The sequence below is a fragment of the Anas acuta genome, chromosome 1 (assembly GCF_963932015.1).
Source record: "Anas acuta chromosome 1, bAnaAcu1.1, whole genome shotgun sequence".
NCBI lineage: Eukaryota > Metazoa > Chordata > Aves > Anseriformes > Anatidae > Anas > Anas acuta.
Genome location: NC_088979.1, coordinates 84,437,323 through 84,460,790, shown reverse-complemented (window position 1 = coordinate 84,460,790; position 23,468 = coordinate 84,437,323). Strand labels below are relative to the sequence as shown.

General features: G+C 49.1%; 1 protein-coding gene across 2 annotated transcripts; it reads left to right on the top strand.

The window, feature by feature from the left end:
• The first annotated feature begins 3 nt into the window (after positions 1-3).
• MID1IP1 (MID1 interacting protein 1) lies at positions 4-1,232 on the top strand. Of its 2 annotated transcripts, none has more exons than XM_068686385.1 (2): positions 4-208; positions 420-1,232. In XM_068686385.1, exon 2 carries the CDS (start codon positions 518-520, stop codon positions 1,016-1,018), a length of 501 nt encoding a protein of 166 aa, XP_068542486.1. In that variant the 5' UTR covers positions 4-208; positions 420-517; the 3' UTR covers positions 1,019-1,232. The 2 variants fall into 2 exon arrangements, with proteins under 2 accessions (XP_068542486.1, XP_068542497.1); XM_068686396.1 differs by having other exon boundaries at positions 4-218.
• Positions 1,233-23,468: the final 22,236 nt, after the last annotated feature.

The window sequence follows — 23,468 nt, the reverse complement described above, 5'->3', positions numbered from 1 at the left end:
CCCTCCCCCGGCTGTGGGGAGAGAGGCGGAGCCGCCGCCGAGCCCCGGGGCCGCCGCCCGCCGCCTTTATCTGTCCCGGCGGCGCGGGGGGGTGGCACTGGGGAACACCTCGTCGGCGGGCGGGCGCTTATAAAGAGGGCGGCGGGGATGGGAGCGCGGACACGGGCGGCGGCGGGCTGACGGCGGCGGGGAGCGGCTGCGCCACACGGTGGGTGCCGGTTCATCCGTGGGGGTCAGCCATCGTCCGTGGGTGCCTTTGTGGGTGTTATTTGGGGGGTGTTTCCTGGCTTTTCGGGCGGAGGGGGGAGGGTGGGGGCGGTGGGGCCGCTTGTAGGGGTGGCTCCGGGGTGGGAGAGGGAAAGGGATAAGAGGGGGAGCAGCTCGGTGCAGCGCGATCCCTAACGCCCTCCTCCCCGCAGGGCTTCCCCACGGGACAAGGCACAGCGGAGGGCAGCCGCAGCGCCTAGCCAGGAGGAGGAGGAGAAGGACGAGGAGGAGAAGGGTGATCCCCGCCGTCATGATGCAGCTCTGCGACTCGTACAGCCAGAAGTACTCGCTGCTCAACGCCATGAACCGCTTCATCGGCGCCGTCAACAACATGGACCAGACGGTGATGGTGCCCAGCCTGCTGCGCGACGTGCCGCTGCTGCTGGAGGAGCTGGACGCGGCCGGAGCCGTCTGCCCGCAGCGGGAGGCCCCGCTGCCCACCGCCAGCCCCGGCGCTTACTTCTCCCGGCGGGACATGTACAGCCACTACGTGCTGCTCAAGTCCATCCGCAACGACATCGAGTGGGGCGTGGTGCAGCCACCGCCACCGGCCGCCGACGAGGCCGCCCGCAAGAAGGACAAGCTGGGCGGCGGGCCGGCCGAGGAGGGCGAGGCGGAGGAGGACCTGGAGCAGCAGTTCCACTACCACCTCAGCGGCCTGCACACGGTGCTCTCCAAGCTCACCCGCAAGGCCAACGTGCTCACCAACCGATACAAGCAGGAGATCGGCTTCGGCAGCTGGGGGCAGTGAGGGTGGGAGCGCGGGGCGGGGGACGGGATGGGACGGGATGGGATGAGACGGGACGGGGGGCGGCGGTGGGAGCGGGGTTCCCTCCGCAGGACCCCCCCCCCTCCCTTGTTTTGCACTACTTTCCTAACGGGGGTGGGGTCTCCCCGCGTGCTCCCGGGACTGCAGTCGTTTTTACCAACGCACAAAACAGAGAGCGAGCGAGATGTAAATTAATCGATACTAGTTTATTAATTTTTTTTCCTTTTTTTTTTTTTTTGTATGGTGTGGGGCGAGCTGTGCCTCTTCCAGGCAGGGAGGGTGGATTTGTACGTGTATGAGCGCGTTGCATTAGCTGGCCGGTCTGAGGCTAAAGAGAAGCTGATGAAAATAACGAGACCGGCTTAAAATTGCTCGTCTTACCCGGGACGGGACCCAGTGGACTCGCAAACACCCCAGTTCACTGGGAAGGATGAAGGGTTCCACGGTTGTACATGTACTGAAGCCTATTTAAAACTTTTTTACTCAGATGTAGAGTATATTCTAAAATAAATGCAAATGTATTGACTAAAAGTGACTTAACTTTTTGGTATGATTTATGTTTCATTAATTAAATGATATTTTTAACATCTGAAATTCATCTGTTGTTCTTATTTCCGGCACTGCCTTTGTAGACACAGAAATCTCTGTGTGTGTGTAAGAGACTTGCTGTTTGGTTTTTGTTTTTTTTCGGTTTCCAAAGGGAGTGACTAGGTACGATGGTAACTCGGCAGATCTAAAACTGGCAGTGAGTGAATTAAGCACACCGTAGGCGTCCCCAGTGCTGGTCAGCTATTCCCAACCCAGTCGTGCAGGGGTTCTGTACGAGCAGGAGCGTGAAGGTCAGCGCCTCTTTAACAGAATCTGAGAAGATGGAGTCATGGCTACTCGCAGGCAGCGATTCATGGGGGCTGGAGTGGAGCCTAGCAATGACTTGTGTTTTTTTTCAGGAGGTATCTGAATGCACTGCAGGCAGCCCTTTTCTCTGTCTCAGAATAGGTCTGGGACACTTGCCTCCCCCGTCTCCTCTCCTCTGCAACCCTCTTTGGTAACTAGAAGTTAATTGGTTATGTTAGGCAAATCGTATTGATTTCATTTTCTGTGTTCTTTATTATTCCGTTTGCTGAAGTAATGTGCCTCAGAATTGGGTCTGCATACCAGGTTTGCTGTTTAGGCTCGATCTCGAGTAAGGTCTAACATTAAAAGTGTACTTGATTACATTAAAGTGTGTGCATAGCCATTGAATTAATACAGGCATCTTCCATAAGGTAGGAAGTCTGCAGGCAAGGGCATGCTGTGTGTGTAGGCACCTTCTTACACCGAGATTTCATTCTCTGTTACTGCTCTCAAATACAGGGTTGGTTTGTTTGTGTCTTCTAAAAATAACTTTTCCTCTTAGCTTTAAGGATTTTGATTTTGCTTACATTGTTGTACGTGTGTTTTGTTTGTTGTTTTTTCTTTTTTTTTCCCCAGCTCCTCTGTTAGTGCGTTGTAGTAAAGGACAGGCACTCCAGGCATCGTCCCTAGTTGTGTGTGTGCAGCTAAAAGAATCACCCTGCAAGTATGTTTAAAATGCATATTTTAGAAGGCTTGCCCTTCTAAGGTAAAGGAGAACTTCAGGAGGCCGGATGATTTTCTAAGCTTAGTGGTGATTGTTCTCTTTTGTAATGTTTTTAGCCCTCCCTTCCCCTCCCCCTTTGGGAGGACGCCAGGAAAAAACCCAGGGAGCAATGAGGGGGATTACCCTGGTTTCCCAGCCCAGCCCATGGGGTGCACAAGTTGCGGTGCCTTGTGGTGGGGTTTTACCCTTCTGAACCCCAGGGCAAGAGGAAGAAGCTGTGTGACCCTGCTGCCTTGTGCTGGGCCTGCTGAAAGCCGCCTTACAGCCCCGTTCAGAAGGGCTTGTAAAAGTCCGGACTCAACCAGCTAACGCAGCAGTACTGACTTCTGAACCCCTGCTAACTTCCAGCTTCAGGCTCTGTGCTGCTTGGGGGTTGCGCAAGAGGCAGGGAGCTGCTGAATTAAAGGATGAGTAACGCTAGGAAAAGAGCTGGTGTTACGTTAGTGCAGGATCGCCCTGTATGACATCTGTTCTGCTTGCATCCTAAAAAAAAAAAAAGATTTTTTTCAGTGAAAGAGCAGCTAAAAACTAGCAGCAGTTGGTGGTAAAGGAGGAATTCCCTTACAAATCTGTCTGTGGGTAGCAGAAGATGTGGTTCTGGGAGGATGACATGGTGCTTTGAGGGGATGACACAGCATTTTGAGGGCTTGTCCTGTGTGGGTGACCACCCCGTGGTTCTCCAGCTGCACGTGGCTCCTGCGTGGGGCCCTGCCTCATGACCAGCAGCAGCCTGGGCAAGAAACCGCTGAGACACCCACCAGAAGAGACTCTGCCACCGTCCACCTGCGAGCCGCTTCAGAGTTCCCCTTTTTCAAGGTTATCTGAGCGAATCGAGGCTCCGAGGATCAAGAAAGCAATCTCATGATGCAGGGGAGGGGAAAAAAATATCAGATACCAACAGGGATGTGTGTGGCACGCAAAGGACAAGGAAGAGAGCTGCTGGTGGCTGGCACCGCTGAGGAAAGCAACTTTGCCTGAAAAGTGCTCGGGCAATTACGTAAATACCAGCACCTGACACTGCAGTAAGCAACGATGGAAATGCAAAGTTTTAGTGCCCGGATTTGGTATGTCAGGTGCTGAACTGGGGAAAAATAAAATCCATTAGCGGTGCTAGGTAATACAACTAAGTTTATTTTTAGGAGGAGTCACATTTTCTTCTGAAGGACTGGGTAACTTGAAGTGCTCTTGATTGGATACCAAGTCCAGCAAACCTTTAGTCTGCTCCAGTAAAGCGCTTTTGATACCTGTAAGCGATAATGAAAGTGACGCGAATCTAACTCAAAATATCTTTATGATGCCAAATATTCTGATAAGTGCCTTTCTCTCCACGCCAGGCCTGAACAGAAAGCCAGCTCGCGGAGCTGCAGTGTCCACGTGCAAAGTTGTGGGATATACGGGCGCACGGCGACAAGCAGCTGGAGTTTTTAGCTCGCTGAAACTAAATAGGCCCGATATACAGTAAGCAGAGTAATAAATAATGAGACGCAGAACAGTTTGCACTCGTGAATTGATTACAGCCGAAGGGATCTTACAGCCAAGGAGCCTCAAGGACATTCCTCACGGGATGCATCAGTTTGGATATATAAGTGCCCGGCGCACGTCATCGCAGTTTATGAGCTAACTCTTATTTTTGTATATACAAAAGAACGGGAGGGCAAACAGGGGCAATGCCGAGGTTTGGTCTCAAGGCATGTGTGTGTATATATCTATAAAATAAGGGTCTGGGGGATCGGGCATGAGCCCTACTGAGAGAACGGCTTTCAAAGGCTGCTTTGACCATCGGCAGCTGTCCTGGACAAGTGTGCATTGCATGAATCATCTCTGCCTCTGGCACCAGCGGGTTTTCTCCGTCCCCTCCCAGAGGTGGGCTGCCGTATCCATTTCTGGTGGCTTTCCCTCCCGCTGGGGGCTTGCATTTCTCCTCAGCCTCCTCTCCCGGGCACAAGCCTCTTGTGCTATGGCCAAGAGCTGGCTGCAGTCAATACTTGCTGGAAGGGGGTGGATGAGGCTGAGTCAGGCCAGGCTGTCATCTTCCTCCTGCTTCTCTGGAAGTTTTTTTTTGCTTGCAAAAGGTTTTTAAGTGATGAAGAGATCTGGGTTTTCTGCTTTGTTCTCCCTTCCTCTCTCCCCAGGCACTTGCACCAAGACACACGAGTCATCAGTAGCGAAAGATGCGCTGCCATCAGCGGCCAGATGGAAGGGCATATTAGGACCTCATTAGGATGGAGTTAAGATCTGCACCCTGTTCTACCAGAAGGAGGAAAAAAAAAAAAAAAAAAGATGATAGGAAGCTTCTCTTTGTGCCTCTTCCCTTGGTGCACAGCTTATCTCTCTGCGGACAAGTCTGCAGCGATTTCTCCCAGAGACTTACTTCCCTGAAGCACTGAGTATGGGAGGGGATTGGCTGGAAGCACTGCCTTTTATTATTTATATCTTGCTCACAGCGTGCTAGGTACTATATTCCAAAGAGCTCAAGGATCTTAGATGATGATATGCACAGGTGAAAAAAAATAATAAAATAAGGGTTCACGTTGGATTATAACCTGCCATAAAATCTGGACAGAGTGCATGCAAGGTGAGCGTTTCGATTGCAGTTCCAGCTTTGCACGCATTTTTCTGCTATTTGTCGTCGTCACCTTTAAACAAGCAGAAATACCCAAACATATTAGTTCTGAAGTTGCAAAACCATTTTTTTGTTCCCGGCCACAGACTTGCACGACAAGTCTGAGTCCAAATTAGTTTTAAGGATTTAAATTATAAGCTCCTTTCCAAAAGGAAATTTGCAAATAGGAGTGCAGTAATGGTACACCTCTTTGTTAGCGGCCAGCTGCCAGAATCAACACTCTTTATAAGAAGCAATATTCCTTCTCCTGTCAAACGATCTCAAACTTGCTTGATCCAGAGTGAGGGAAGCACCTTCTAGTTTTCGTGCTTTTGAGTTTTCTTCTGCAAGAGGTGGCACGGAAGAAGCTTGGAGAGAGAGGAGAGATAACCAGGGCCTGCGCATTAAATCACGAGGCAGCAAATGAGCTCACCTAGAGATGTTTGTGAGGTTTGTCACAGTACCAATTAGGGTGTTGTACCTTTTTTATCATGTTTATCTACATACAAGTGAACCTAATGTGATTCCTTCTTTTGGTGCCAGTCTGTTTTACCTTAGCAACTTTGGGCTACAGGCAACAGGGCTGTCGTCCCAGAGGCACAGACGCACTGCTTGGGGCCGAGCCTTTTTAAACACATCTCCCTTTTCATCCGTGTTTGAACCGGGAAGGCAGGCACCGTGTCTGCAGCAATAACTCAAAGCAGGATGATCCCCTCGCCGTGGGATCGCTGCTTTGCCATTGACGTGCGTGCTGGTGCAGAGGGAGGAATGCCAGGGTAGGACAAGGTGAAGCTGCGTGCACCATGGCTGGGCTTTGCAGGAGAGCAGGGAGCACACAAAAAGGGGGCTCCCTCTGCCTCATCCCCCATAACTGCCCCAAAACTGGCGTGGATTCTCACGGGGAGCCAAGGAATAGCAATAAAGGAGCATCCTCTCCCTGCTGCCGAGCGACAGGGCTGCTGCCCACGCTCAGAGGGCTTTCCACCACGCACGGGGCAGGAGAGATTTATCCGAGGCCTACACTGACGGCATTCGTGGTTTATCAAAACACCTGGAGGCTGGCAGATTAAAGACTTGCCAAGTCAGCACTTGTCTGCCGACAAGCAGATGTGGCATGGATGGAGGCTGTTTGAATGCAGAGATTAGATATGTTAGATAGGCTACACCCTTTCAGCATATTTTTTTTTTTTTTATGGGTCTGCGGGAAGCCTGACTGGTCAGCTGCTTTCACTTACACCGCACTCAGCAGGGATCTTATTGGAATCTGAGAATGATTTTTTAATTTTATTTTATTATTTTTTTTTTGCGTGCGAAGAAAGAGTTTCAGCTCTCCAGTGTTCATGGGTAACATCCTGCTCCCCTTCTCTCTTTTGCAGGTGGATGGTCTAAAAGCAGACCCAAGGAGACACGAGGTCCCGATTAGGCATACTTAAAAGCATTTTTTCAAGTTTTAATATCTGTACTTCTGAGGTATTGCATTTCATTTTGCTCAGATTTGAAATGGCTTCCCCAGGCCTGTCAGCAGGAAAAGGGGAATGAGCGAACTCCCCTGGAAGTCTGGAACCGAAGTCTGGTTTTCTTCAGGTTTCAGGTAGGATAAGCAACCTACAAGGCTTCGTGCATGTTGTTCATTTACTTTACATTGCGTTCTTATTATCAGATCATTTTGGAATTGGAATGCATGTATTTCTCATGGCACGTACTCCTTGAGCCTGGTTGTATGCACCTAGCTAAAGAGTCATGCAAATACGCACTCGTTAGGGTACATTGACAGGTACGCTGATACTTGGCATTTTTGCAGGGCTAGTTACAAAATTGCCTATTTACATTTGCCGAAGCTAGAAGCAGACAAAGCCACCAACTCAATACGCTAATGAAACTCCTGACCACAAAGGAACCTGTCCCCGCAGCTGTGAACAGCTTACAGAGGAAGCCTGCCATAGCCTTTCTTTCTTTCATCCGAACCTCTGTTGACCTCACTCGTTTTTTATCGGAGTTATCTGCCAGTGGGTGACACTCAGGATGGCTCCGACCACCTGCCTTGGTTGTTGCTTGCTCACTCGGGCTGCCCATGCCCTTCACACGTTTTCTTTGCTCCCTGAAGACCATTTGTCCTAGGGGCTCGTCCCTTCCCAATTCCCTTTCCCAGCTCTCTGAGGCTTTTCCTCCCTGGAATTCCTGGTAAACCAATTTTCATTTCATTACTGAGAAAGGTCTCAGTTTTGAACTCAACTGTAATTGTCAGTAACAGCATGTTAGGCGATTCCATGATATTTCCTTGTCTGAATCATGTAATTAAACCTGGCTTCTTTTATTATCCCAGTATTTTTGATGTGGAGGCCTTGCTTTTCTGAGAACATTTTGAGAATGATGGCTGATCACCAGTCCGTACTTTGAGAAATACCAGAGCGCTGTGCTGAAGACAGAGCCAACAGTGCAGAAAGCTAGTTTCTGCTGCTAATGTGTACAGTGCTCGTCTTTTGATGTGCCCTGATAATTGCCATTAGTATTAATTGTAGCGTCACACTCACACTGGGAAGAAAATACACCCCGTAGCGAGCCTAGACAAAAACAAGGAAAAGCACAGGAGCTGGCGGATTGTGTTGTATACATTTATGATGTTGGCTTTTGTATTCAGGTTCAGTGTAATGCAAAAAGCGCCCCATGTAAACAAGTTGAGAAATCTGGTTTTAAGGAAACAGAGGGTGGATTTCTTTCAGCTTTCATTGGTATTGTTCATACAATATTAATGAAAGCTAAAATAATTCCTCATCTAAATGTAAAATGGTAAATGTAAACATGTAAGTCTTATTTTTAAGACCAAACTGAGAATACACATTCTGTTTTCTAAAGGGCTATGTATTTTAAGACACAGAGGTGGCTATTTCTTGGTTGGCTTAAGTCTGTACAGCACTGAGAGGGCTGGTCTTGTCCTGTCCCCTGTCCTCTACTGAAGCTCCTGCAGTGATACTGGTACCAGACCACAGAACTGATCCAGCTGAAAACTAGCACACGTAAAAAATCTTCCAGCTTCATGCTCCCAGCATCATTCAGAGAACAGGTAGCTGCATTAGCAGCAGTAGCAGTGCAGAAGGAGGGTTGGGAACACAGTGTCGGGAGGCAGAGTGGGACTGTCCCTGCTGGCAGCCACTTTCACATCGATAGTATTAAGCCAGTTGTGAAAGTGTACTCTGAGTCCCATCTTCAAAAGGTATTTGTATGCTGATGAGCCTGAGTATCGCTGAAACCAGCAGCTGCTCGGGCCAAGACGCAGAGCAGGACTTGGGTGCCTCCATCCACTCGCGGTGGCCATCACCAAGAGGAGACACCTCCATGTGGCCTTTAAGACTGAGATATTTGGCTCCTTCAGAGCACAGCTGACAGCAATGCTGTCGCCCTGCCACCACTGCTGGGCGACTTCCCGGCATCTGTCTGAGGGGTGGCTGTGAAGTGCAATGTCCCAGCTCCCTGCAGAGCATCTGAACCATGAAACTAGAAGGTGTTATGGGGCAGCGATGCCAAGTATGCTGCGGTAGCAATTTTGCTTGGTGCGGAAGGCTTTAATATTTATGGAGTGTGTGGGAGGGAAGGAGAAAAAAGCAACAGGAATGCTGGGTTCATCTCATGTGCAGACACCAGTGCGTGCCAAGTCCCAGGTCTGGATGCAGGGACTGGAGCCCAGGACTTGCCCTCCCTTGGAGCGCCCTGACCACAAGGTCTATCTTGCTCTCTAATTAAAGGATGCCATGCAAAATCAAGCTCCAGCTGGAAGGCTGGGAGCCAGGTGAGCAGGTTGGTCCTGAAGGGGCTGGAAACACTCTTCGAGGAACTCGGAGAGGTGAACTAGAAGCTGCTCAGAGGATTGAAAGTAAGGTCTCCATTAGTGCTCGAAGTTGCTAATGGGTAAAAACACATTTTGTGGGTTGCCGTTCTCAGCAGATGTGCCCCAAGACCACTGACAAGGCTAAAATTTTTTCTTTTGGGGGCTGGTGAGTTAGAGGAGCACAGATTTTGGTGTAGTTCTTCTCTTCTGTGGCTCAGCTCATCTCCTGTAGGAGATGGCACCTGCCTGTGCTACAGGAACAACTGAATTTCTTCTCTTGCTTCCACACTTCTGTCTCAAGCTGACTTTTCTGTTGCTGCTGCTGCAACCGGAGCAGGTGGAGAGCTGAGGGAGGCAGCCTCTCCCAGCAAATTTTGCCCAATTATCTCTGCTGGGTTGGCAGCTCTGCGTGGTGCTGGCTTTCCCAGCCAGCCTCCCTCTCGTCCTTTCCCTGTGGCACTGGAGTCTCGCCATGCCCAGCTCCACCTCTCCTCCTCTTCTCCCTCCCTGCTCATCCAGCAACCACCTGGAAAACATGGGAGGGTGGAGGCAGGAGCTTGTACCATCAGGAAAGAAGAGGAGGGATTGCTTGTTGAGTTTGCCAGGGGATGCTGCCTTCATGGGAAAGGAGAGCAGAGAAGCTGCTGCAGTGGGAACAAGGGTGATAATCCCTAGTGCTCTTTCAAGCTGATTTATCACCCCCACAGCCTGAAGTCAGCCTTGCCTAATGCATGAACTCTTCCTGGATGAGATGCTGAGCAGTTCAGCGCTTGCAAGAATCAGGTGCTTTTGTTGGGCCATAAACAATATTTTAGGCGTCTGAGGGCTTTGGAATAAAAACAGAGCCTCCTTGCCCAGGTTCCTTCCCATCGAAAACGGGATACAGAGGAGGATGTTGTTCACCAGCCCCTCCTCGGATGTGGGGTCAGCACGGAGGGTTCGGAAGATGCCCTCAAGTCCACAGTGCCCCTTTGGCCTGCATCTACGTAGCAGCCACTTAGCCAGAAAGTCCTGGGGGAAAGTTCCCACTGCACAGGCAGCCCAGGGCCCTGACCCCTGTGCTGAACCCGAGGGCCACGCGGGGTGAGGACGTAGATGTCCCTGTCCCCAGCCTGTCCCTCTGCCAGAGGCTGTCCCCCCGGGCTGTGGCGGGTCAGGGCCGTCATGGCAGCAGTGGCCTGCCCTCCTCAGCCGGGCCAGGCCAGCTCCCTCCTCCTCCTCCCCCGGCTCCACGGCAGGGGAAATAAATCTCCAGGCGTCCTCTGTAAGGGCTGGGCTCGGTGGAGACCGGCCATCAGGCCCCAAAGCACTTACTGGTTTGGGCTGTTTATTTTGGACAGGGTCCCTTTCCATTCGCATTGATGCAACCATTGTTTATATACACGGCTGGGAGTAGGAACTTCCCTTGCTTCCTGCTCCCTTTAACACGGTGCTGCTGCACATAGAAGCAGGGAGGGGAGGCCAGCACCGACCAAATAGCTCGCTGTTTGCCCACGGGCTGACAGTACGTATCGTGGGGAACATGGGGGGACTGCCTCGATAGTGGGTAATTCATCCGCTGCTGGCTGGGTTACAGGCGGTCCTGTTCCACCCAGTTACCCCGAAGGACATGGCCTGGGCTTTGCTCAGTTTATAAGCAGCATTCTGAGTAAAAAAGGCCCAGAGTGATCCACCCCCAGTGTAGGATAAGAGGCCCTTCCTAGAAAAGCAGCGTGACTCACACTGCCTGAGCATTTACCCCCCAGTCATCCTTTCAGTTCTAGAGAAACGTCTTCACTTTTCTTTGTTTCCCTTTTCCAAATCGTTTTTAAAGGAACGAGAGTGGGACACCTTTGCTCCAGCCTCAAGGTAGCAGACGTAAGCAGTTAGGAGTGATAACACAAAAGCATGTGGAGCAAAGTTAAGTGCAGATGCCACATGTTGACTGGTGTCAGGGAGATGGTGAGTTTTCTTTGACCTCAGTCCTCTCAGTTTTCTCTGCAGAGAAAACACAAATGCATTTCTCAAGTCTTATCCATTATTTGTGAGTGGCAAGGATGTACGAAGATACATAAGCATCCTTCAGCTTCCACTAAGAAATCAAGACGCTCTTATGGAAGGAAAGAAAAGCACCCCGAGATGCACCGAGAACACGGTGCATGATCTGCTGTTTCAGCTGGGGTCCCTTCAATTCACTGCAGCAGGGAAAAGCAGCCTGTGGGCACGGCGGAAAAGCTATTCTCTTCGCCACCTGGGGCATTTAAATATCAGAGAAGTGCTTTTCTGAAAATGCTTCCTAAACTGTGCTCTGTGATGCAGCTGGTCTCCAGAAGTACATCAGGCACGCTCTTTGTGTTGAAGTTTGGTGTGTGGAGATCCCGAAGAAATCAGTCCCCAAAATTGAAGACATTATTTCAGGAAAGAGAAAAAATGTTTTCACTACTAATCAGATGAAATTGCTAATTTCTAGGAAGCCACAATTTCTCCGAGTTGGCAGGTCCGAGTTCCCCCAATATAGCGATGACAGTATTGTACACTGCTACTCTGCCAGCAGGCATACTGCCTTAATTACTCAGAAATATGTTGTGTTTTATCTGACAAGTGGTAAAATCATGATTTTCTTTACTTCTCCTTAACGTTCTGATTTTTAGGCTACCAAGGTACACTCCATGCACTTACGTATCCAAGAAAGGTTGGTTCTTATAAAAACTGTATGATGATTATTATTGATTTTTGCCAATAATACACTCTTTTTGTTTGTCCATTCTTCCTTTGCTCTTGCATTATTTATACTGCAACCCTTCTTCTTCTTGTGTACATCAACACGATTATCTTTCTTCCCAAACTACACACTGTTGTTTTTGTAGTCTACTGATTTTTGCAAACAACTCCACAGCTATTATTTTGGGGTTGTAATTCATCTGAATGGACATTGAATTAATGTCTTTTGCTTCCTGCAGATATTTCTCTGAATCTGTGAGACAATCAGTGGAAAAATAAACTGTATTAATTCAGTGTTATGGACTGACATTTTAATTGCACTGAATTCAGGAAATGCAAGGCCACATTTTACACAGTAGTGATGAGCTGTTGCCTGTAGGTATAAGTAAAGAAGCAGGTTTGGGGCCTTGCAGAAATGTGAGATGTACTTCTGGTAGGCACTAGTACTTACTCGGATCCCCCTTCTGTAGGAATACCAGGATAACAGACCTGTGAGATTCAGTGCAAGCTTAATTAGTACAGCGACTAGTCAGATCACTGGGATCTGCTGGGGATGATAAAGGATGGTTGGGCCACAAATGCTACTGAAGTCGAGTCCCATGCTTAAAATTAATCCACAACTTACCTTCTCCAACCACTGTACCTTCCTTTTTTTTCCTTTTTTTATTTTTCTCTCATCCTGTGGCAAGAGGCAGCAGCCCCACAGACCAGGTACCGGTGGAAGACTGGTAAAGGGACTGCATGTCTGAATGTGACTTTTCCCCAAATACTGTGGTTTCAGGATCTGAGAATAGGACATGCAGCTGCTGTCATGCTGTATGTGCTGCAAAGCCTCACCATGGCTGGAGGAGCTGCTAACTACACAGCCTGTAGTAGAAAGTGTGGGTAATCAAGAGAGGAGAAATAGTGAGCAGCATGAATCCAGTTTTTCATTGTTTCCATTTCAGCTCCTGCTGAAGGAAAGGATGAGAAATTAAACCTACAGGAGCTCGATTCTGGTGGCAAGAACCTTGTGGAAAATACACATCATTTACTGCTAATACAGTTAAAGAACTCTGGTGACTAGATCGGGCAAGTCAAGGCAGTTTTAGCTTACTGGCACAATTGATCTAACAGAACATTGCTGATCTGCATTTTGGTGAACTAATAGATTTTGAATATTTTTTTTTTTCTATGATCCTGTTTTTCTTTCCCCCTTTCTCCTTCCACATACTGTCTCTCTTCCAGTCTCTCTCTCTCTCTCCTTTTCTTTTATTTATTTATTTTAAATCTGGCTCGCAGCTCAGGGTGTTTTTCCTGTCTGCATTTTCTGCGCTTATCCCCTGTGCTTTGGAGAAATTCTTGCCTGCTGCAGAAGCCTAGCCAGCCTTAGCTGGCAGCACGCCTCCCAAAAGGTGGGTGCAGAAGGACTCTGCCTTTGTCCCTCTCCCACTGTAGCACCAAAGACATCTCCGACCCGCCAGGCTGTGCTCAGGCTCCCGTGTAACCCCCAGCACCCTGCCCTCAGGGCTATTGCTTTTCCCAGACACTTCACAGACCACAAAGAGACCTTTGTCCTCGCTTCCCATCTCCTCATCTCTCTTGCATCTACGAGAGGAGAGGTCTGTGTCTCTCCACCCTTCTGGCTGGTTTCTGTTGTGTCCTTTCCCTCCTGGCCCCATGGAGAGACCAGGGACTCCAGTAAGGGTCTCTCTTTGTCTTCTTCTGTTTTTGTGGAAGACTTGGGGATGGAGAGGAGCAGAATCCATTCCTCTTTGCTATTGTCAGGGCTACTGAATCCCTTCCAGACCTACACATATTTCTGCTGTGGTTCAGTTTGGGTGAAGCAGAAGTCCCACATTTCTGTTTTATTTCCTGGAATAGCGCAGATGTTTGGGGGAAGCAGTGGCTGTGGGAAAATGGCTTTCTTATGAACCATGGCAAAGAAATAGCTGAAATCACGGTGGGTGGATCCTCCTTTACCCTGCTGTCTCGGTCAGCCTCTGAAGACCCACCCTGGGAAGAGATGATTGGTTTTAGGAAAATACAAAATTCAAGGGAGATCTTGATTACAAGGGAGAAGATCACATTTCAGGTGACATGGGCTTCCTCTAATGACCCCTTTTATTCCCGTATTTTCTGCAAACCTCTCTCACATCCATTTCTTTCTTTTTCTTTTTTTTTTTTTTTTTTCACACATCCCCTTGCAACCTCTCTTTTCCCAGGGGTCTGTTCCTGCTCCTGGTGAGTTTAGTCTCAGTCTTTCCACTGACTTGAATGTCATTACATCTTTTGGGAGGAAGGCAGTGAAGCTCTCATGTATTTAAAGGGTAAGCACTCACAACAGTTTTCTGTACCACACATCCCTGGCTCTCTGTTTCTCCAGGACATCAAGGAGCACTGAAGGAAGAGGCAGAACTGCTGGAACAAAAACACACACATCAATCTTTTCAACATAATTTGGAAAGGCAGAGGGAGGGTACAAGAGAGATCCTAATCTTAATATATATTAGGTGCTCACATACAGCAGCGGTGGGTGTGGACAGGAAAGCTCAATAGCCAGCTAGATGGTAGATTAGGCAGCTTGTTTGTCTTGAGATGGTTAGATGAAAAAGGGCAGGAGAGAAGCAAGGAGGGGCTGGAGCAGAGCGGTGTGAGGTGAGCAGTGGAAAGTGAAGTTCAAGCAAGGTGCAAGGGAGAAAGACTGGAACAGGAACGGGGATGGGAAGGGAGGTCAGAAACAGGATGCAGGAAAAATAAATAAGTAAGTATGTGAAAGTATGTGAAGATGAAAGCCATGGGAATTAACCTGGCTCCTATTGAAGCAGACAACATCGCTGTTTAAAGACAGTAGGCTTAGCTGATAGGGAGATTTTGAAATAGGGCAGAAGGAAAGAAGTAGGACTGATAGACAAAAGATAGGCAAAAAGAAAAAAATAATAAAATAAACGAGGAGGAGGAAGAGGCTAGAATGGCATTTAAAAAAGAGTGTTAAAAATGAATACTGGAAGGCATGCTTCATTTGTAGCAAATACAGTGGAAAAGGGTGGGGAGACTGAAATGAGAGCAAAGAAAAATGCATGAGATCATTTTGTGATTTCAGAGTCCTGGCTGTGGAACTGAGGCCTTGAGAAAAGCCTGTGGCACACGTGAAGATGTACAGGGGAGAAAATTGTTATAAATTATAAAACATGATTTTTATGCCCATTAGATTTAACTTCACTTTCCTCTTAAGTGTTGTACTCCCAAAGCGAAGCAGGCTGGTAGAGCGTGTTGGGAGGCCGGGTAGGAAAGATGAAGAGCAGCAAGGAAAAGGGCTGTGACCGCATGGTTTTCTACAGATCTCTGTCTCAGCTTTGACTTACTAAGGAAATAAAAGCTTCAGCTGAAGCTCTTGCTGAAGCTGGGAGGCTATGAGGTCCATCCCCACCATGTTTCCTCTGGCATGTGGGCTCCCTGCTGGCAGAACCTGACCTGACGTGAACGTGACGCAGCCCTGGAAATGCCAACTCCATCACCAAACTTCGGGATTCAAAAAATCATTGAGGGAGACCCAGGCACTCACACACACCCAGATCAAAATCAGGCTGTCTGTTTTCTGTGTAAGAAGCATAAGAGAGACCCGTGCCTGGGAGCAATCTAGGGCAAGATTGATGATGCTTGAGTGGGAAAGCGTTGGCTTTGACTCCCTGCAGTTGTACAAGGAGTCCCAGAGGGGAACACTCACTCGGCTGGGCTGGCCAGGCAGCTGAAACAGCCCCAGAGGGGCTGCTGGGGCCAGAATTACCACCCCACCTCACAGCCCTGCACCGACTGGCAACACAGCTCGCGTCCCTGCAGAAGGAAATCTGCCGTGACATGGGAGTGCTCATGCTGAATAGGGGCGCTTTTCCATCAGCTTTCTGCTCCTCTCCGTGCATTTTCATGGCAGGAGCAGGTGCTGGTGAAATTATCTTATTTTTCCGCAGCGGTGGGAGTGGTTTATGTTGCTTTGCTGTCGGAGCTCCCCACGCTCAACCTCGGGCTTAAAGCGTATCCCCAACAGGAAAAGGGGATCTTGCAAAGATAGGATCCCATGCTTTAACAAGCCCGGTATGTTTGTGACAACATGTTTTGAAGAAGGAAGTACAGGCAGATAAATATATAATATTACATACGCTTCTTAGAAACTCGGGGTAGCGCTGAGAACATAGGGTACGTACGTCGTGTTAACAAACCTCCCAAAGCAAATTCCAAAACCCCCATTCCCGGTGGTGCCCCCAGCCCCACCGGGTGGGACCGACCCCTCCGGGTGCGGGCTGTGAGCGTGGCACGAGGCAGCTGTGCTGGCTCCTCAGGGCTGGGATCCCAGGCATGGACAGCTTGCGGGGGAAAAACATCGGGGCTTTTCTGGAGTTGGGAAATAAAGAGGCATAGGGTTTTCAGCCACGGCCACTGACAGTTTTAGATCCCTTGGTTATTTTTCCCTACGCTGTTGCAGCAGTATATGCAGCACAAATCCCCCAAGGTTGGTGTTTTTGTTGTTGTTGTTTTTGTTGTTTCCAACCCTGGTGCTTTGCATTTGCCGTGCTTCAGTCTGTTTACAGATTCTCAGCTTTTTCATGACTTCATGTGCCTTTAACTTCGTACTCCTCCCTTTCCTCCCTTCCCCCTCTCCCCCAAAACGTACCAGCCTGCATTCTTTCAGGCTGAATCTCAATTTATTTACTGCCTTTTTAGGAGCATGTTTCTCTTAAGCCTTGCTGAAAGAGAGCTGTCCCTTAGGTCTAGGGCACAAGGATGTTTTCTCCCTGCTGAGAAGGACTTGCCCTGTTTCCTTGTGCTGCTTGTAGCAGATGTGTAATACAAAATGTCTTTTTTTTTTTTTTTTTTTTCTTTCTCATCAGCCTGGTTTCATATTGTGTGGGCTGAAGCAAATGAGAGCCACGTGCAAGGAATGGAGGAAGGGCTGCGATCCACAATCCCGTCTGGGTACTTTTCAGCTCTGGGACAGGGCACACCAGTGTAGCAAATGCTTTCCAGTGCAGACTTCTGCATGGGGCAGTTCTGGAGCCCCAAATAATCTTCTCTGTGCTGTTTGCCTGGTGTTCTGTGTCCTGCACAGCACTTGAATAACTGCTCCAGAGCAGCTCTTCCAGAAACAACACTGCTGGGAGGTGAATGGATTTATACAAGCTTTCTACACGATTGCCGAGAACGTACAGGACTAATGCCTGAAATTTGCTCTGTGTTGAAGCGGGTGATAAGCAATGAGATAAACGCTTGCCAATATTTTACTCTCTTATCAAAAAAAATCAATAAGAGTGCTTCCTGGCAAATAGCACGTTTGACATGTGGCCTGTCTCCCTGAGTATCTGAAAGGCCGGCAGACACCCAGCATCCCCAGTACTGTGTCTCCCTGGAAAACGAAGGGCTCAGGGGACAGAGGGGGCTGTGCCACCCTCTCATGCTCCGTGCCTCTGTCCTTGGTGTCTGCCCAGGCTCTGCAGGTCTTGGCACAGCCATCCCGCACTGCTCCCTGTGCCCTGCATCTTTCCACTGGGTAGCTTGGAAAAGAAAACACCACACCAATACTGAGCACGGTACTGATCCGTCAAGGGCTTTTCTGGAGGCTAGTGCAGACTATTCGTGCTGGGCATTAATGGTTTACTCACGGTCCTATCTGTGCTTTCACATCCAGGTGAAAGATAAAGATATTTCACATCTTTCTACCCAGACTCCTGCAACCCTCTCCTCATCCTCCCCCTTATTTCCTACCAGCCATGTGCTGCCTGCAGTGGCACCCTCCTACTAACATAATTCATTGTCACTTAGAAGATGATTCACTGCTAGCGACGTGGTTAGCCTAGATTAAAACACCATTAAAGAGATAAGGCTAGAGAAGGGAAAGGTGGCTGCCAAAAAGACACAGCCTTGTGCATTGACTCATATCTTGCTATTAACCATCAAGGAAAAAGAAATAGCAAAAAGCTTCTTACGGGCTGAGGGAAGTCCCAAAGAAACTTATCCACTGTTTAAGAGTTAATTTGAGTGTGACCAGTGGTCTTAAGAACAGTAAGTGTACAATGATCGACCGGGGAGTGCCTGTGCACCTCCCACACCATCTCCTCTCTGGTTTACTCATCCTCCTAGCCCAGCAGTGCTGGTGTAGCACTACCTGGTTGTGAACGGCCCAATGTCTAGCTGAAGCCATGGTTCTTGAGGTCTGAAATACATGTCCCATAAAATGGGAAAGTTTAGAGAAATCTAAAGTCTCATCCTTTTTGGCACCCTTCTTTTCCAGAGCACGTGGATGTTGAGGTGGAAGTTTATTGATGCCTGAGCTATGAAGCTATGAAATGGGGGAAGCTATGAAATTGAGGAAGATGTTGCTCCCACCCATGATTTGAAGGATGAGTTCTGCTTCAAGAGCTTCTGGTATTCACACTTCTATTATACCCAAGTGGAATATTACAATTTCCGTTTCCTAATGGCTACAGAAATATCTTAAAACAGCTAGTCAAAGTTACCGTGGCCATGAGCAGCATAACTAAACTGTTAACTAAACATAAGACCAAACCCTTATGTTACACATCAAATGAAAGTTTGAAATACTTTCTAAGTGTCTTTAGTAAGACTGAAAGACAGATTTAGTCAGGAAACAGAGAATGCATCACTGCAAAACTACTCTTTTAGCTCTTAACAATACTTACCCTGAATCTCTCTGAGCCCAGTTCTTCCTCCTTTACAACAAGATAAGTAATTTGGTTTTGAATAGTTCATAGAAGGTACTTCCAAGGAAATCTGCCTGGATAAAGAGTAACGTAAGTGGCCTCCCAAGCATTTGTTTTGTAAGTTACCTGATCGGCTGTCTTTTGTTTAACTTTGGCTGTTAAATATGATCAACAGCTTCCCTGAGACTAGGTCCCTTGAAAATAACAATTCCACCCAAAACGCAGGAACTGCATCAGCAAGCTGCATAAGATGTGAGAGCTCTGGTGCTAGACAGTGGTCCACAAACCGTGACAGGTAAGCTTTCCTCAGCACATGTAGAAATTCATGATGAGAATCTTAAGTACAGAATTGGCTGAGGTAGCTTGTGACCAGCTCGGTCAAGTTAGCAACTTGGATTGGTCTTTGCTCACAATGCTTTTAGGAGAAAATGTAACAGAGAAAGTTTTGTACTGTAATTCGGCTAACTGTGTCTGTGCTTTGTATACACTTTCCCATTTTGAACAGTTATGCTCTTAAAAAGCCTGGATGAAGTCAGCAGTATCATTTGTTGACCCGCTGGGAAGAGCTGACCTGCTGGGGTCTGTTGACCTTCCTGGAATAGCAGGGGGAGGCTGAGAGGGGGACGGTGACCTGCAGACCAAGACTTTTGGTGGAATATAATCTCTTTCTTTTTTTTTTGTGTTGACTTTTGCTTGACATTAGAGGTGGTAGTGACATTCACTTACACACTTCTGCTAAGTAAGCAGGTGGCTCTTATGTTACCTTAGCCCCGTGCAGCACAGCCACGGGGGCTGTGGGTAGGTGTGAGGATATGAAAGGAATGACTGCCATACCTCGGAGGGACGAGGGGTGGAATGTTTATTAGGCCATATAGAAAAAACAGCACTGTCTGGCACCCTCAAACTGGATTTGAGCAGGTGAAATTCCTTCTGCTACGACCGTATATACTTCCAACAACAGCCTGGGGAATTAAATCTTAAAGGAAACAGAAAAAAATCAGAATGTAATATGATGAAAACCATGAGAGGAAACTATACCTGTGCAGCATATGGTAGACATTTGGTGTGACCCTTCACTCGCTAGTATTGCATGGGAGTGCTGTGCAGGAAGCCTGACAACCCAGAACTGCTGCATTTTACGGTACAAATCTACCCCGAAAAGTGCCTGGTTAACTTCAGCCTCAATTGGTTTGCTTCCTGAGCAAGCCCAAGCTGGGACAGCTGAATTTAATGACAGAGTAAATTGCTAATACTTCATTTCTCTCTCACTAGAGCAGATCCAGCTTTGCTTTGGGAATGCGAGCGGCGCTGGCCTTTCCGTCACACCTTGGGGCGCCGAGTGAATTCGAGCTGCAGCAACTTGACTTTTGGGGCAGGTGAGCCAGAAACCATCCGTCCCGACAAAAGGGTCAGCTCACGGGCACGTTGCAGGATCTGCAGCCTGTGAGGGGAGGGAAATGCAAGCCCTCTGCACCCTGCGAGAAGAGGCAGAGCGCAGCAGTCCCTCCGGTGGGCTTGGGCATGCTACGAGGACATCGGGGGGCTGCAGGATGTGCCCGAGGACAAACACCAAGGCTTGGGCACAGGGCAGCGGGATGGGGATCTGCCAGCACGGGTGCCCCAGCCCGCCCAAGGTCTCGGTCGGCCGAGTTTCACGTGAGCCGAGGAGGTCTGCCAGAGCGGGTCGTGTCCTCCCCGTCTCGGGCAGCTCATTCAGAGCCAGCTCGGCTGGCGCGGGGCCGCGCTGCTCTCTGCAGTGCAAACAGGCACTCTGAACCCTGCCCCGGCACTGCCAGGGCGTCGCTTCTCCCAGAGAAAATTGGGCTGCAGGAACTGCTCACGCTTCGGCTGAAGTTATCCTCCTCCGTGTGTGATGTGGGGTCTCTCAACTGATGTGCTACACAGAGACCACGACCTCAGGAACAGGCTGCTCAGTCAGGCTCATACCCACGGTGTTTGCATGGAAGTCCATAGATCTCTGTATATCCCCGCGCAGTTTGACAGGAAATCCTGCTTTCTCATTACAAAGTTTGCTGCGATGTTGTAAATTGCCCTAATTTTCCTCCGGATTTGTTCCTGAAAGGAGCAGAAATGGTGCCTCTAGAGAGGAAAACCAGAAGGCTTGGCAGGACTTCGCCCTCTGAAGCTCTGTGTTCTCACTCTTATCCCCAGGTGGGGAAGTTGCAGGTTTATGGTGAGCAGAAGAGGTGGTGAAGTGTTTTACAGCAGCTTTTGCCCCAGCCCAGAAATGAAGCCACCCCCCTCTCATTCCCCCGCTGAGGAATGGGCTGCTTGGGAATTTAAGGAGTGTGACATCCAGATCTGGAAGTAAGTCACAGCTTTGGCCCGTCTCAAATTCAAAAACTGTTCACCCAACCTAAATCCAGCACATCTAGCAGAAGGGAGAGCCGCCAGCCCAAAAGCTGTAACACAATTCACTGAAAATAGCAGAGCAACCAAATGGGCCGGGAGGCGATGAGGAGCCTTCCGAACCACCACTGCTGCAGGGTGCCAGCCTGCTGCCTGCAGGCCGCTTTGGAGCAAAGCTAAAAAGGCCAATTAACACCTCCGTCACCAGGAGGGCATCCCTTCAGACCCATCCCTTCAGCGTGCCCTCGAAACCAGCTGGGATCCACGGCTTGGCCCCAGCTGAGAGGCAGCAAACTCCTGAGATTGCCACCAGGCTCAGTGCAAAGTCACTCACCTGCAGCACTGCTTGGCCTCGCTGTGCCACATATAACAGGCCAGGTAGCTTGCTTTTATTTCTCAGTACCATACAGAGAGTGCTAGCCTCAATATCCTTGCTCTCAGAGTTAAATCCAGCCTCCCAGCCCGTGCTGCCTTGCTGCTAGGCCCTCATTTGCCCGTCCGGGTGGCACGGCACATCTTTGGGAACGTGCTGGCTCCGTGAGAGCCAGATTCCTTTTCTCAATGGAAAATTTTGAGCTGTTCCCACCAGTGACATCACGGCGTCCTCCACTCCCACAGCCACAAAGGCGCATATTGATAGGCATGACATTTCCCTTTAATGCCTTCATTGTCTCCAGCGTTTCGTTTGGGCTGTCGCTTGAAGCCCAGAAAGCAAGACAAAAGGCAAAGTATGTTAAGGGGAGACCCGGGCTGCGTGCAAATATGTTGCACGAGAGGATCTCTGACTCCAGGCAATTCTCAGGGAATTTGCTTTCCACGGGGCTTCTCCCGAGTGATTTAGGATATTGACTGGAACTGCCACCTCCTTCCTCTAACTTGCTTCAGGCTCGTGCTTGGGTACTGCTGCGCTGCACAGGGATCTGGCACATGCTTTCAGAGCCTATTTTAAAAGATTTGTGTCAGCTGCATCGCAGAGCACACTAACTGAGCTCCTGAACCACAGCAAGCTTGCCTCGTGGGCTCCTCAGGACTGAGACCATGCATCCTCAAGGGACGTTTGTACATTTGGTGCAGGGCAGACGGGAGAAGGGGAGCACTGACCTTCGCACCATGTCCGTTTCTAAAGAGATAGCAAGGCTCAGAGCGGACTTTGATTTCGCCTCTTGCAGTATCGACCCAAGTTCCGTATTGTTGGCCTTTCAGGGAAATTCGGCACGGGGCAGGGTTGGGCACGGAGTTTCCTGAGCACGTCAGTCATCAGGAAGGAGAGAGCTGAAGAGTGCAGCTGATGGGGTGAGCTCTGGGGCTGTGTGCGAGGATCTTTGCAAGACCCTCAGCGCCTGGAAGCTGCAGCTCCTTCCACAGCGAGGTAAATCTTTTCCACACGGGGTTCAGCTCTTCCATGGATGAATCTTCTGGAGTTTTCTGACCACCTTATTCTCCTCACTACTCACCTCTTTAGATGACTTTTATTTATTTATTTATTTATTTTTTCTGGGACTTACCCACAGTACTTCCAATGAACTGCTGTCCACAATGAAGTGTTACTTTACAGATAACCTGACTGTTATGCATGTCATTAAATATGCCTTAAGAACGGCTCTGCATCTCAGGGAGCTTGCAGACACCCATACAGACCCCTCTTAAAAGTTAATTTGTCTAGCAGTCTGGACAAAACAGTGCTCCAAAGGTTAATAAGCATAAAATGAATGCCTTGGTAAGCCAAAGTTAAATGAGCATTTGGAAAGGGGAACAGCTACCTTTCAATTACATGCTGCTGCTGTAAAACCTGAGCAAACCTGCTACCTATGTGAGAAAGAGGCTGAAACAGAGCAGACACCAGGTCTGGTGTCTCAGCAGACACAGAGCCTCTGCCCTTGGTCTCCCATAGGCTTTGGACCACTTGACAGACCTCACAAGCTCTGCTGGCTTTTGCCCTCAGAGAAGCCCCATTGGTTTCTTCACCAAGCAAGCCTCAGCTGTGAAGACATGGGACATTTGGCTCCTAGTAGAAGCCCAGATCTCATTTCTCCCTCTCCGGTACGGCAGCAAGGTGGGCAGTCAGAGGCAGAGGCTCTGTGCTGCTCCCACTCATCTCCCATGGCCCTTGGGTTGGCACGGGGGGGCAAGCTGGGCATCTGAGGGTGCCATGGTCAGGGGGAGAGGGCATTTATCTCTTACTGCAGGCAGCTGTTAGAGCTGGTCTGCTGATCTAGGGGTCCCTAACCCCCCTTATCAGCTCCTGAGATGGAAAAACATGATTTTCTGCCTTGCAGTGGCCATAGGTGGAGGACAGGTTCCCACATACTAAGTATCTGGCTGCTGCCCATGTTTCTGCAGAAGCCAGGATGGTGACAGCTGTGTTCCAGCAAAAGGATAGTATGCTTCTGCAAAAAATGTGCTTATAATTCTTGTTTCTCTTCCCCCAGGACAGTCTCAGAAGTTAAATCAAACCTCTGGCTGCGTAGAGTCCCCTGCACTTGACACGGATCACTTACCTGGGCTGGGATCCTGCTGCAGGGGACAACCTGTTTCATTTTGCCTGTTACCAGCATGGAAGGGGACAAGTTAGTTACCGGATTGTCTGGGGTTTTGGAGGTCAGGGGAACCATGGTGTGCCAGAAAAT

Excerpts from the sequence above, each read along its gene's own strand:
- MID1IP1 (XM_068686385.1), top strand. The coding sequence starts at position 518 with ATGATGCAGCTCTGCGACTCGTACAGCCAGAAGTACTCGCTGCTCAAC.